This window comes from Oncorhynchus clarkii, chromosome 22 (assembly GCF_045791955.1).
Source record: "Oncorhynchus clarkii lewisi isolate Uvic-CL-2024 chromosome 22, UVic_Ocla_1.0, whole genome shotgun sequence".
Taxonomy (NCBI): domain Eukaryota; kingdom Metazoa; phylum Chordata; class Actinopteri; order Salmoniformes; family Salmonidae; genus Oncorhynchus; species Oncorhynchus clarkii.
The window spans coordinates 31,828,188-31,841,391 of NC_092168.1; the positions used below are offsets into that span (position 1 = coordinate 31,828,188).

Genomic DNA, 13,204 nt, shown 5'->3' on the forward strand with positions numbered 1-13,204 from the left:
TTTCTAAAAGCATTCAGTGTAAAAGCAATAGTTTACTTGGCCAAATGCTTACACTCAAGCCCTCTCTAACATATTATCATATCCAACACTATTTTAGCCACTGTTCCTACATTTTATTTCCAAGGGTGTAAAAGCTTTTGATCCAGCATATAAATCAAGATGTGCCTCTGACAGTCAACTGTCAGTAAAAAGCATGAAGAGATAATGTATTCATACTGGGCGGCAGCGTAGCCTAGTGGTTAGAGCGTTGGACTAGTAACCAAAAGGTTGCAAGATTGAATCCCTGAGCTGACAAGGTACAAATCAGTCATTCTGCCCCTGAACAAGGCAGTTAACCCACTGTTCCTAAGCCGTCATTGAAAATAAAAATGTGTTCTTAACTGACTTGCCTGGTTAAATAAAGATAAAATTCATAGTACATGCAGATTGTGCAGAGGATAGGGTATATGGCAATAAACTACTTTTCCTTTTAGTATCCCTGGCTTTGACTCCTCTCCTCTCCATCTATACCTTGTGTCATGCTCCGTAGCTACGGTACGTCTCTGACTCCAATGCTTCTGTTGTGCGCAGAGAACCCTGTCCCTGAAGCATCTCCATCTCATCTATTCTGTAGTGTGCATGTATGCTCAGTGGCTCTGTCTTTCTGTCTTCCTGACTCTCTGTGGTCACTAAATATCCCATGGCACTTATTGTAAGAGTAGGGGTGTTAACCCCGGTGTCCTGGCTAATTCCCAATCTGACCCCCGTACTGTACAATCATGGCCGCCTGTTCATCGCCAGCTTCCAATTGGCTCATTCATCCCCTTTCCTCTCCTCTGTAACTATTCTGGGGAATTGCTGTAAATGAGAATGTGTTCTCAGTCAACTTACCTGGTAAAATAAGGGTAAATTAAACATTTAAAACTTCTTGAACCCTATCCACCCAAATCCAAACCCTTGTTTTGTGTGTGTGTGTGTGTGTGTGTGTGTGTGTGTGTGTGTGTGTGTGTGTGTGTGTGTACTTGCGACTCCAATCGAGCTGTAACCTTCTATTGTGTACATATGTACATGTATGTTCAGTAAGTCTCTGTCCCTGACCTAGCAGCAGAATGGTTGATTGATCCACTGTGCTGTGGTGTTTCCTGGCAACTAGCTGTTTTGTTCTCTCTGGGGTTTTTTTCTTCATTGTCACACTTGCCAATGATAGGCAGCTCTTAATGAGCAGCCAATCATTGTGATGTGTAGCCATTCTATTCAGGAATGTGACCTTCATTGCTATAATGTTTAATTGGTTTCTGATAGAGGGCATGTCTTTGAACACCTTGGCATCTGATCAAATATACATACAATATGTTGTTGGCAGTTTGCCACACCACTGAAAATAGGTCATTCTCGGTCCATAAACATTAGGTCACTAGCGACCTTTCCACATAGGGGGATGTAGAGGACACTTGTTTAGCCATAACTACAAGAATGTCTGAACAATATCTTAGACTAAGATACAACCGGCAGTGAATATTCTGTCCTGGCTTTTGTGGAATTCCATGTTGCTCTCTTGTCATTCCTTTTTCTATTAGAATCCCTTGATGTTGACTGTGTATTCTCAACAGAACTGCCTGTCTGCTCCTCTCTCTCCTCTTGATTAGACCCTGCAGCGCCAGGTTTCCTTACAACCAATTCTGACATACAATGAAAGTGTTAGCAATGCAGTTACCAATTCCCCACATTCAATATGTCTCACGTACAGTACCTCAGGCTCCCTCTAATGATTTCGGCAAACAACCAAACATCAAGATTAGGTTTCATATTTTTGACATAGCTAGGCTATCTGTTCAGCTTATTACCTGTCCATTGACATTTGTCCAACTTGTTGTATAGTATTTCATCTCTCTATCTAAACAGTTCATTGGACACATGTTGGTCTTTTATCAGCCATTTTATCAGTTCTTTCATATCATTCAGCATGTACTAATAGCTGAAAAGGCATCCCTAGTGAATTTATATATATCTTAGCATCAACACTTTCGTTATAGTAGGTTATAGAGAGACAAATCATTCCATTTCATTGTTGCTATAGCAGCACATATGTATCACTGTCTGGGGCCACGGCTTGAGGATGACGCACAGTGCTGTGAATGAATGCATAATACAGGGTTTCAGGATGAGAGCCCCAGAAAGGATGAGAGGTTCACTATATGAATTGTTCATCACTAACAAACACTGAATCCCAGGAATTACAGGATGTGTGTATGTATACAGCAAGTACAAGACTAAACAATCCACTCAGCATACTGCCAAGCTTTCCCTATAGCCCCACAGGGCTAACAGGGCAATCACAATCACATGCTAACAGCCGAATGGGGTTCCGCTTTTTTTCCATGTCACAGATTGAAATATGGTAAGAGCTAAATGCAGAGCTACAGAGTAGTGAACTGTTTCCTTCCACTCCTGTCAGGGCAATGAGACCATGACCAGACCAGCCACCAAACCTGGGTTCAAATACTATTTGAAATAATTTCAAATACTGTATTTCAGCTCAATTGAGGTTGCCTGACTTAATGGACCGATAGAATAGTCCTAAAATAACAAACTGTGCCCATCTGGCATTCCCGGCAGGATAGAGCAAACACTTTAAGTATCTGAAATATTTGTAATAGTATTTGAACCGAGGTCTGCCAGGCACTTACAGGAATACTCTCACTAGGAATTTCCCAGGAAGTTAACAGTCATAAAATAGAAGACAAGCAACCTGCTCTGCACTGACTATGTGCTGTCCGTCCGTCCGTCCGTCCGACCGACCGACCGATTCAGCTACACTAGACACATAGTTAGTAATAATTCAGCTACACTAGACACATAGTTAGTAATAATTCAGCTACACGAGACACATAGTTAGTAATAATTCAGCTACACGAGACACATAGTTAGTAATAATTCAGCTACTTTTTTATTTTTTATTTATTTCACCTTTATTTAACCAGGTAGGCTAGTTGAGAACAAGTTCTCATTTGCAACTGCGACCTGGCCAAGATAAGGCATAGCAGTGTGAACAGACAACACAGAGTTACACATGGAGTAAACAATTAACAAGTCAATAACACAGTAGAAAAAAGGGGAGTCTATATATACATTGTGTGTAAAAGGCATGAGAAGGTAGGCGAATAATTACAATTATGCAGATTAACACTGGAGTGATAAATGATCAGATGGTTATGTACAGGTAGAGATATTGGTGTGCAAAAGAGCAGAAAAATAAATAAATAAAAACAGTATGGGGATGAGGTAGGTGAAAATGGGTGGGCTATTTACCAATAGACTATGTACAGCTGCAGCGATCGGTTAGCTGCTCAGATAGCAGATGTTTGAAGTTGGTGAGGGAGATAAAAGTCTCCAACTTCAGCGATTTTTGCAATTCGTTCCAGTCACAGGCAGCAGAGAACTGGAACACGAGACACATAGTTAGTAATAATTCAGCTACACGAGACACATAGTTAGTAATAATTCAGCTACACGAGTCACATAGTTAGTAATAATTCAGCTACACTAGTCACATAGTTAGTAATAATTCAGCTACACTAGTCACATAGTTAGTAATAATTCAGCTACACGAGACACATAGTTAGTAATAATTCAGCTACACGAGACACATAGTTAGTAATAATTCAGCTACACTAGACACATAGTTAGTAATAATTCAGCTACACTTGACACATAGTTAGGAGTAGGCCTAGTTAATGCACTAGCACATGATTGTGCCTCAGAGTCCTCAGTCTCTTGTAGCAGATGAAACGTAGCACACACATAAGATTTGGTTCTGGATGAGTCCTCATTAATATGTCAGTTCTTTGGTCTAGTTTAAGGCTTGCCTACAGTATGGTTGACCCCCAAGTATCTTTCCTTTCTTAGTAACATACTGTGCAGTACATCACGGCTCTGGCCATCTGGTATCAGAGTCTCCTTTGGAATATTGAACTGGACTAATCTCCATGTTATTTTTGCATTAGTCTGTCATGATTCATGCATTTCACATACAGCCAATGTGTTGTCATTTATTGCAGATCTGAATCAGCATCAGATTGATTTTTTTCTCACTCTCTCTCTCTCTCTCTCTCTCTCGCTCTCTCACTCTCTCTCTCTCTTTCTCACTCACAACATCAGATCATAGTAAATGGCTTTCCTCCCCCTCTCCATTTGCTGGAAAAGGTCATCTCCAGGTTTTCAAACAATATCAAGAAAGTTGAAACTTGGGATTTGTTTGGATCCTCAAACAAGCCAAAAAGGATATGTTTTGCGCTTATGAAAAAAAGTATGGAAAAAAACATGGTAAAGCAATTAAATGGCATCCAAATATAGCCCTGTATTCCATGCACCACAGCCAACACCAATATTGGGCTGGCTCAGGCCCTACACTGACCAGTCACTGAGATTCTACATGGTTCTGGGTTGCTAAAATCAGCAATAATAATATATTTTAGCTTTCATCCAAAGCAACTTTCTCACAAACACACACACACACACACACACACACACACACACACACACACACACACACACACACACACACACACACACACACACACACACACACACACACAGCCCCTGAGCTGAGTGCAGTGCAGAAGTAGGCCAAGTTATTTAGGGCAGGATGCTCACCCTCAGCCTTAACCCACCACTGTCTGACACATAACTTACACACGTGGCACAGCTAACTCTATGTAGGGATGAGAGAAGAAAGGGAGGAGGGAAGGGAGAGAGAAATGGGGATGGGGGATTTAGAAAGAAAGAGTGCAAGAGACAGACGGGATCAGAGAGAGCCAGAGAGATAGGTGAAAACTAACAGCCAGAAAGACAGAGGTCTTGGGGCACCTTCATGGCCATTCATTCAGTAGAGCTAGGGATTCACCACCAGTAAAGGCGTCAGCCTTCTTCAGTTCGGCTGGCGGCTACCCCGAAGTTGGCTAGGCGAACCGAAAAACTGTACTCGCATACTCCCTTAAAAGATCTTCACTTGAAAAATTATCAAAAAGCACAATAGTACTGTTTGTCCATTTTGAGACGCCATAGCCAGGGCTCCTGAGTGGTGCAGTGGTCTAAGGCACTTAGACTTTGAATCCAGGCTGTATCACATCTGTATCACATCTGGCTGTGGGAGTCCCATATGTACAATTGGCCCAGCTTTGTCCGCGTTTGGCCGGGGTAGGCCGTCATTGTAAATAAGAATTTGTTCTTAACTGACTTGCCAAGTTAAATAAAAAAAAATGCACTTCCTCAAAATAGTCAGAATGAATCTAAGATAAATCTGTCATTAATTTTGACGTTTTTGCCGAGGGGATCTTAGTCGTGCAATTTTACATTTACAACTAATGAAAATGATTTTTTTTGCATGAAAATTAGTCGTCTCTTGTTCAATGACAGCAAATACTTTATTAAAGAATCCTACTGTTGACCAATCACCGACAAACTGGTGTATAATTTGTGTGCCCGAACAGCCCAAAAAAATCTCACGAAGTCCAAAACAAACACAATGTCTTCATAATATATGCACGAACTCTACTGAACTGTTTCGGCTGGGAAGCAGTTGAATGCCTTAACACACCTCTATCCAAAAATACCCATCTCTTTAAAATTAAATCATAATTAAATCAATGTTTATTGGTCACGTACACAGATTTGCAGATGTAATCGCAGGTGCAGCGAAATGCTTGTGTTTCTAGCTCCAACAGGGCAGTAATACCTAGCAATACAAAACAATACAAATTATAAGAATTATAAGTGAAATAATCTGTCTGTAAACAATTGTTGGAAAAATGACTTGTGCATTGCACAAAGTAGATGTCCTAACCGACTTGCCAAAACTGTAGTTTGTTAACAAAAAATTTGGGGAGTGGTTGAAAAACGAGTTTTAATGACTACAACCTAAGTGTATGTAAACTTCCAACTTCAACTGTAGGTTAGTTTTGTGGAGTAACTACAATGTTGTTGATCCATCCTCAGATTCCTCCTATCACAGCCATTAAACTCTGCAACTGTTGTAATGTCACCATTGGCCTCATGGTGAAATCCCTATGCTCTTTCCTTTCTCTCCGGCAACTGAGTTTAGAGGGATGACTGGGTGTGTTGATACACCATCCAAAGTGTAATTAATAACTTCACCATGCTCCAAGAGATATATATATCTTCTTTTTATTTTACCCATGTACCAAAAGGTGCCGTTCTTTGCGAGGCATTGGAAAACCTCCCTGGTCTTTGTGGTTGAATCTGTGTTCGAAATTTACTGATTGACTGAGGAACCTTACATATAAATTGTATGTGTGGGGTACAGACATGAGGTAGTCATTCAAAAATCATGTTAAACACAATCATTGCACACAGAGTGAGTCCATGCAACTTGTTAAGCACATTTTTACTCCTGAACTTAGGGCTTGCAATAACAAAGGCATTGAATACTTATTGGCACATGACATTTCAGCTTTTCATTTTTTATTCATTTGTAAAAATGTCTGAACACAATTCCACTTTGCCATTATGGGGTACTGTGTGTAGACCAGTGACACAAGACCTCAAAATATTGTACAATCCAAAGCTCTTCGAGACTTACCAGAAAGACTCACAGCTGTTGTCACTGCCAAAGGTTTTCTAACATGTATTGTCTCAGTGGGGTGAATAATTATCTTATCAAGATATATTAGTGTTTTACATTTTCATGATTTTTAAAATAAATGTTCGAATTTTTCTTCCAATTTGACATTACAGAGTATTTTGTGTAGATCGTAGACCAAAAATAACAATTCAATCCATTTTAATCGTACTTTGTAACACAACAAAATGTGGAAAGGTCAAGGGGTGTACATTTATATTAAGTATAGGATCTTTAAAAATTTTTGCTAAAATTAGCTCCTCTTCCTCTCGCACCCACAGACTGATTTCCAATTGCGACTCCCAGTGCCAAACCTCAGAATTCAGATCATTGAGAAGATCCCCCCGTGTAGTTCTGGCCTGATTCCTTACCGTTCTCATGATCATTGCAACTCCACGAGGTGAGATCTTGCATGGAGCCCCAGGCCGAGGAAGATTGACAGTTCTTTTGTGTTTCTTCCATTTGTTGTCACCTTCTCACCATCTGCTTGGCGATGGTCTTGTAGCCCATTCCAGCCTTGTGTAGGTCTACAATCTTGTCCCTGACATCATTGGAGAGCTCTTTGGTCTTGGCCATGGTGGAGAGTTTGGAATCTGATTGATTGATTGCTTCTGTGGACAGGTGTCTTTTTTACAGGTAACAAACGGAGATTAGGAGCACTCCCTTTAAGAGTGTGCTCCTAATCTCAGCTCGTTACCTGTATAAAAGACACCTGGGAGCCAGAAATCTTTCTGATTGAGAGGGGGTCAAATACTTATTTCCCTCATTAAAATGCAAATCAATTTATAACATTTTTGACGTGCGTTTTCCTGGATTTTCTTGTTGCTTCCATTAAAATTATAGACAGATCATTTCTTTGTAAGTGGGCAAACGTATAAAATCAGCAGGGGATCAAATACTTTTTCCCTCACTGTACATAAGTATTATTATCACATTTACATAAGAATTCAGACCCTTTAGTCAGTACTTTGTTGAAGCACCTTTGGCAGCGGTTACAGCCTCGAGTCTTCTTGGGTAGGACACTACAAGCTTGGCACACCTGCATTTGGGGAGTTTCTTCCATTCTTCTCTGCAGATCCTCTCAAGCTCTGTCAGGTTGGATGGGGAGCATTGCTACAAAGCTATTTTCAGGTCTCTCCAGAGATGTTCAATTGGGTTCAAGTCTGGGCTCTGGCTGAGCCACTCAAGGACATTCAGAGACTTGTCCCGAAGCCACTCCTGCGTTGTCTTGGCTGTGTGCTTAGGGGCATTGTCTTGTTGGAAGCTGAACCTTCTCCCCAGTCTGAGGTCCTTCATCTTTCCCTCCATCCTGACTAGTCTCACAGTCCCTGCCGCTGAAGAACGTCCCCACAGCATGATGCTGCCACCACCATGCTTCACCGTATGGATGGTGCCAGGTTTCCTCCAGACGTGCTGCTTGGCATTCAGGCCAAAGACTTCATCAGACCAGAGAATATTATTTCTCATGGTTTGAGAGTCTTTAGGTGCCTTTTACTGAGGAGTGGCTTCTGTCTGGCCACTCTACCATAAAGGCCTGATTGGTGGAGTGCTGCAGAGATGGTTGTCCTTCTGGAAGGTTCTCCCATCTCCACAGAGGAACTCTAGAGCTCTGTCAGAGCGACCATCGGGTTCTTGGTCACCTCCCTGACCAAGGCCCTTCTCCCCTGATTGCTCAGTTTGGCCAGGCGGCCAGCTCTAGGAAGAGTCTTGGTAGTTCCAAACTTCTTCCACTTAAGAATGATGGAGGCCACTGTGTTCTTAGGGACCTGCAATGCTGCAGAAATGTTTTGGTACCGTTCCCCAGATCTGTGCCTCAACACAATCCTGTCTCAGGGATCTACGGACAAATCCTTTGACCTCATATCTTGGTTTTGCTCTGACATGCACTGTCAACTGTGGGACCGTATATAGACAGGTGTGTGCTTTTCCAAATCATGTCCAATCAATTTAATTTATCACAGGTGGACTCCAATCAAGTTGTAGAAACATTTCAAGGATGATCAATGGAAACAGAATGCACCTGAGCTCAATTTCTAGTCTCATAGCAAAGGGTCTGAATACTTATGTCAATAAGTATTTCTGTTTTCACTTTGTCATTATGGGCTATTGTGTGTAGATTGATGTGGAAAGCATTGTATTTAATCCATTTTAGAATAAGGCTGTAACGTAACAAAATATTGAAAAAGTGAAGGGGTCTGAATACTTTCTGAATGCTCTGTACACCTTTCGCAGCGATTACAGCTGTGAGTCATTCTTTTAAACATCTTTTCTTTTCCTCCTGCTTTCATGACGTGTTTGCTGTAAGCTGACAGGAAAATGGCTTGGAAGTGCTTGATTAGATATTGTTTGTTGTTATACATTGATGATATGTTGTTGATTGAGAATTTTTGATTAATCAAGTAATGGGGTTCATCAGGACACGCAACAGGGGTTGAAACTTTAGCTAAAACTTAGGCCTACACCAAAGCGCATCCACTCATTAGAACAAATCTTTATGAATGGAAAATAGAGTTGATTTACTGATTGATGAGTTGTTAACAAAATATGCGTTGGTTACAGACATGCTGTAGTGGTGTTGATTCTCCTGAATGTCCTAAATTGTTTGGCAAACTAATTTTGAATACAGTCCAAATAGCGCACTCAATCAATATTTGCTGTGTCACATGGACAAGTTAGAACTTACAAAATGTCTCATGTTGTGCACAACAGTGCATTTGTCAAGCAAGACTTCCTGGACTGTTCTTGCTTTTCACCCAAAACCCAAATTTGTGTGTGTGTGTGTGTGGAATGTCTTCCATCAGAAGGATAGAGTTTTAGTTTGTTTCCAGCTCCAGAAAGAATGGCCCTCTGCTACTCTGCAAATTACCTATATAATGCACCTATATAATGCACTAGTTTTTGACCAGGGACCATAGGGAATAGGGTGCAATTTGGGACGCATTCCCGATGTTGGGGATGTTTATCATAAGTTTCCTCCAGTTGGGCTGGGGAGAGAGCGTGCTTCAGCTTCACATAAGTTAAACAACCCAATCTTCTGTTGATTAAACCATCGCAGGGCCAGGCCCCCGGCGCTCTGTGGTCCCCCTCCCCCTACGCACACACACACTCGCACACACACACATACACAAACACACAGACACACCCTTTACCAGAAGTGAGGCGCTTTGCTTTGCATTGCACCATCCACACATAATTCCGGCAGAATAAAAGCCAGATTGTGATTTAATGACCATGTTTTGACGTTCAGCCAGCCCTTCTGACCAGCCTCTATCCCAAACATTTGCGGGACAGCTTGAAGTTGAGGCAGCAGTCTCCAAAACTTTCTGTGTGTGACGAAGTTGAGTGATATTGGGGATGCTGCGGGGTTCAAATCTCTCCTTTCAGGGAAACTGTTCTGTAGGTCACACACACTCACAGACACAGGTTTGAGTCCAGAGGGTGAGTGGCCCACAGAGATAAAGACAATGTGTGAGTCTATGCGTGTGTTTGTGTTCCTGTGTGTGCGTGTGTGTTTCCGTGTCATTCCAGGCTCCTCTGCTCCCCTGGCTCTCTCAGTCTGAGAGTAGAAAAGCAACACTGTGATGTGGCCTCTGACCTTTGTTACTGAGCTGTCAGAGATAGAGAGCAGAGAGAGGGAGAGAGAGAGAGCAGAGAGAGGGAGAGCAGTGAGAGGGGCAGGACCAGAAACTAGGGGGACTAGCAGGGACCAGGCAGGACTAGTCGTCTCAGTCTCAGAGCAGCACAGTGCAACGCAAGGAGAGGAGCAGCTGGAGACAGCCCAGCCTCATACAGAGCTCCCTGCTCCTATCCCCAACCCAGTCTGGACTCACACTTTAAATGGAAGAGTATGTCACGATCAAGAGGAAGCTTCTCCACAGACCCGTCTTCAGGTAAGACAGAAAGAACAACCGTCCATCCCAACGAAATTACAACTAGCAAAGTCTCTCTACCTACACTGCTGCTGCCCTTCCTGCTACTGCTGCGTCCCTTTGACAGAGCAATTACCCAAATGGAAAATACTACTACTAGGTCTTTCTACCTACCTGCCTGTTGTCTCACTTCCCTGCGGCCTCTCTTCCCTGCTCCTGTGGAGTGTGAAGGACAATATTAAACTACTAGCTTGCTCTCTCTATCCTGCGTGGGCTTAAGGTAGCCTAGCAGTTAAAATCATTGGGTCAGTAACCAAAAGGTTGCTGGTTTAAATCCGCACACCGACTGTGTAAAAAATATGTTGATGTTCCTTCTAAGAGTTAAAAACATATACACTCAGTATATCAAACATTAGGAACATCTTCCTAATATTGAGTTGCACCCCCCTTTTGTCCTCAGAACAGTCTCAATTCGTTGGGGCATGGACTCTCCAAGGTGTCGAAAGCATTCCACAGGGATGCAGACCCATGTTTACTCCAATGCTTCCCACAGTTGTGTCAAGTTGGCTGGATGTCCTTTGGGTGGTGGACCATTCTTGATACATATGGGAAACGGTTGAGTGTGAAAAACTCAGCAGTGTTTCAGTTCTTGACACAAACCAATGCGCCTGGCACCTACTACCATACCCCGTTCAAAGGCACTTCAAGATGTTGTCTTTCCCATTCACCCTCTGAATGACACAATACTTCTTTAACCGGTCTCCTCCCCTTCACCTACACTGATTGAAGTAGATTTAACCAGTGACATCAATAAAGGATCATAGCTTTCACCTGGATTCACCTGGTCAGTCAATGTCATGGAAAGAGGTGTTCTTAATGTATACTCAGTGTACATGTTAAGTATGTTCTGGTGTGTTGGCCGCGCCCACCAAAATGACCACACCTGATCTTAATGAGTGATAAAATGAACAGCTTTGTTTGAGTTAAAGAAAACATGGCATGCTAGCTCCATCCTGGTGGCACAGTGGGCTAATTCCATGGATAGACAACAGAAGATCATAGATTTGAATTTCACTGATGCCATGCCACAATAAAAAATGTATGTTTGCATGATTAATGTCTAAGCAAATGAATTTCCATCTCTGCTTGGAGTTCAAAACAGTTAACCCAAACTAAGCTAGCAGTGTTATTAAACGTCTTATTGTAACATGTTCTCAGAACGTTCTTTAAACGTTCTTTTTTGAAAGCAAACAGATTGAAACAAAATATAAGGCTAATAGTTTGTTAACACCATTTTCTCTAATTCGCTCACGAAACAGTAATTCAAGAGATCAATCAAATGATTGGTATGGAGATTCAGGCTGGACGTTTCACTGGTAAAACGTGACGAATTATCATTCACGACTGACAATGATGATGGCTTATTTTGAAATTAGGTAGCCTATGCCTAACTTGGTGTTTTGAGGGTATTAAAAATATAACATTTTGTTTAGACAATATGTGTGGGCATAGACAGAAGTTACGATTGGACGAGGCATTGTATGCATATTCTATAATGATAGACAATTCAATTGGCTACATCTGTCTGTACACACTTTGATTGAAGAAATGATGACATCAGTAGCTAGGTTTCCATTCAATTTGCAACAGAATTTCATGCGAATATGTTCAATTCCAATGTACCGACTGAATAATACAAGATAAATGGGTTTCCATCGCATTTTCATCTCTGATGGTCACAAAACGGTTGCATTATATAGCAAATATGCCCACTCTGGTCTTGGCACATAAACTCTTGCCAACAGGTCTTGGCACATATGCTCTTGCCAACAGGTCGCAGATACAGTGCAGGTAGGCTACTTACATTATGAGATTATTATGGATGAGAGCGATATTTGTCAAACGGTAGCCAAGCATCGATCATCATGTCACCAGAATAAGACCCTCGATATTTATTGGAAAGTAGCAACAAGCTCATCACCTTGCACATTCACCACCCTATGAAATTCATGAAAAGATCCCACCATGTGAACGAACAAATTGTCTATTGGCATTTACACTGAACAAAAATATAAGTGCAACATGCAACAAGTTACAGTTCATATAAGGAAATCCATCAATTGAAATCTATTCATTAGGCCCTAATCTATGGATTTCACATGCCTGGAAATACAGTTGGTCATAGATACCTTAAATAAATGGTAGGGACAAAACGAGTCAGTATCTGGTGTGGCCACCATTTGCCTGATGTAGCTGCCGTGACACATCTCCTTCACATAGATTTGATCAGACTGTTGATTGTGGCCTGTGGAATGTTGTCCCACTCCTATTCAAGGGCTGTGTGAAGTTGTTGGATATTGGAGGGAACTGGAACACACTGTCATACATGTCGATTCAGAGCATCCCAAACATGCTCAACGGGTGACATGTCTGGTGAGTATGCAGGCCATGGAAGAACTGGGACATTTTCAGCTTCCAGGAATTGTATACAGATCCTTGCTTCATGGAGTCGTGCATTATCATGCTGAAACATGAGGTGATGACAATGGGCCTCAGTATCTCGTCACGGTATCTCTGTGCATTCAAATTGCCATCGATAAAATGCAATTGTGTTCGTTGTCTGTAGATTATGCCTGCCCATACCATAATCCCACCGCCACTATGGGGCACACTGTTCACAACGTTGACATCAGCAAACCACTCTCCCACACAACATCAT

The 13,204-nt window shown here is 41.8% G+C and overlaps 1 protein-coding gene across 2 annotated transcripts in view; it reads left to right on the plus strand.

Annotated features, from left to right (window-relative positions):
• LOC139380789 (phosphodiesterase 1A, calmodulin-dependent) overlaps positions 1 to 13,204 on the plus strand; it is a 70,916-nt gene that overhangs the window by 13,980 nt on the left and 43,732 nt on the right. The window contains exon 1 of one of the 2 annotated variants that reach the window (XM_071123820.1): positions 10,306 to 10,506. The exons of the other annotated variant lie outside the window; for it this stretch is intronic. Coding sequence (XP_070979921.1) covers positions 10,454 to 10,506 — 53 coding nt within the window. The 5' untranslated portion in view covers positions 10,306 to 10,453. Of the gene's footprint in view, positions 1 to 10,305; positions 10,507 to 13,204 lie in introns of those variants that run through there. 2 annotated transcript variants of the gene reach the window in all.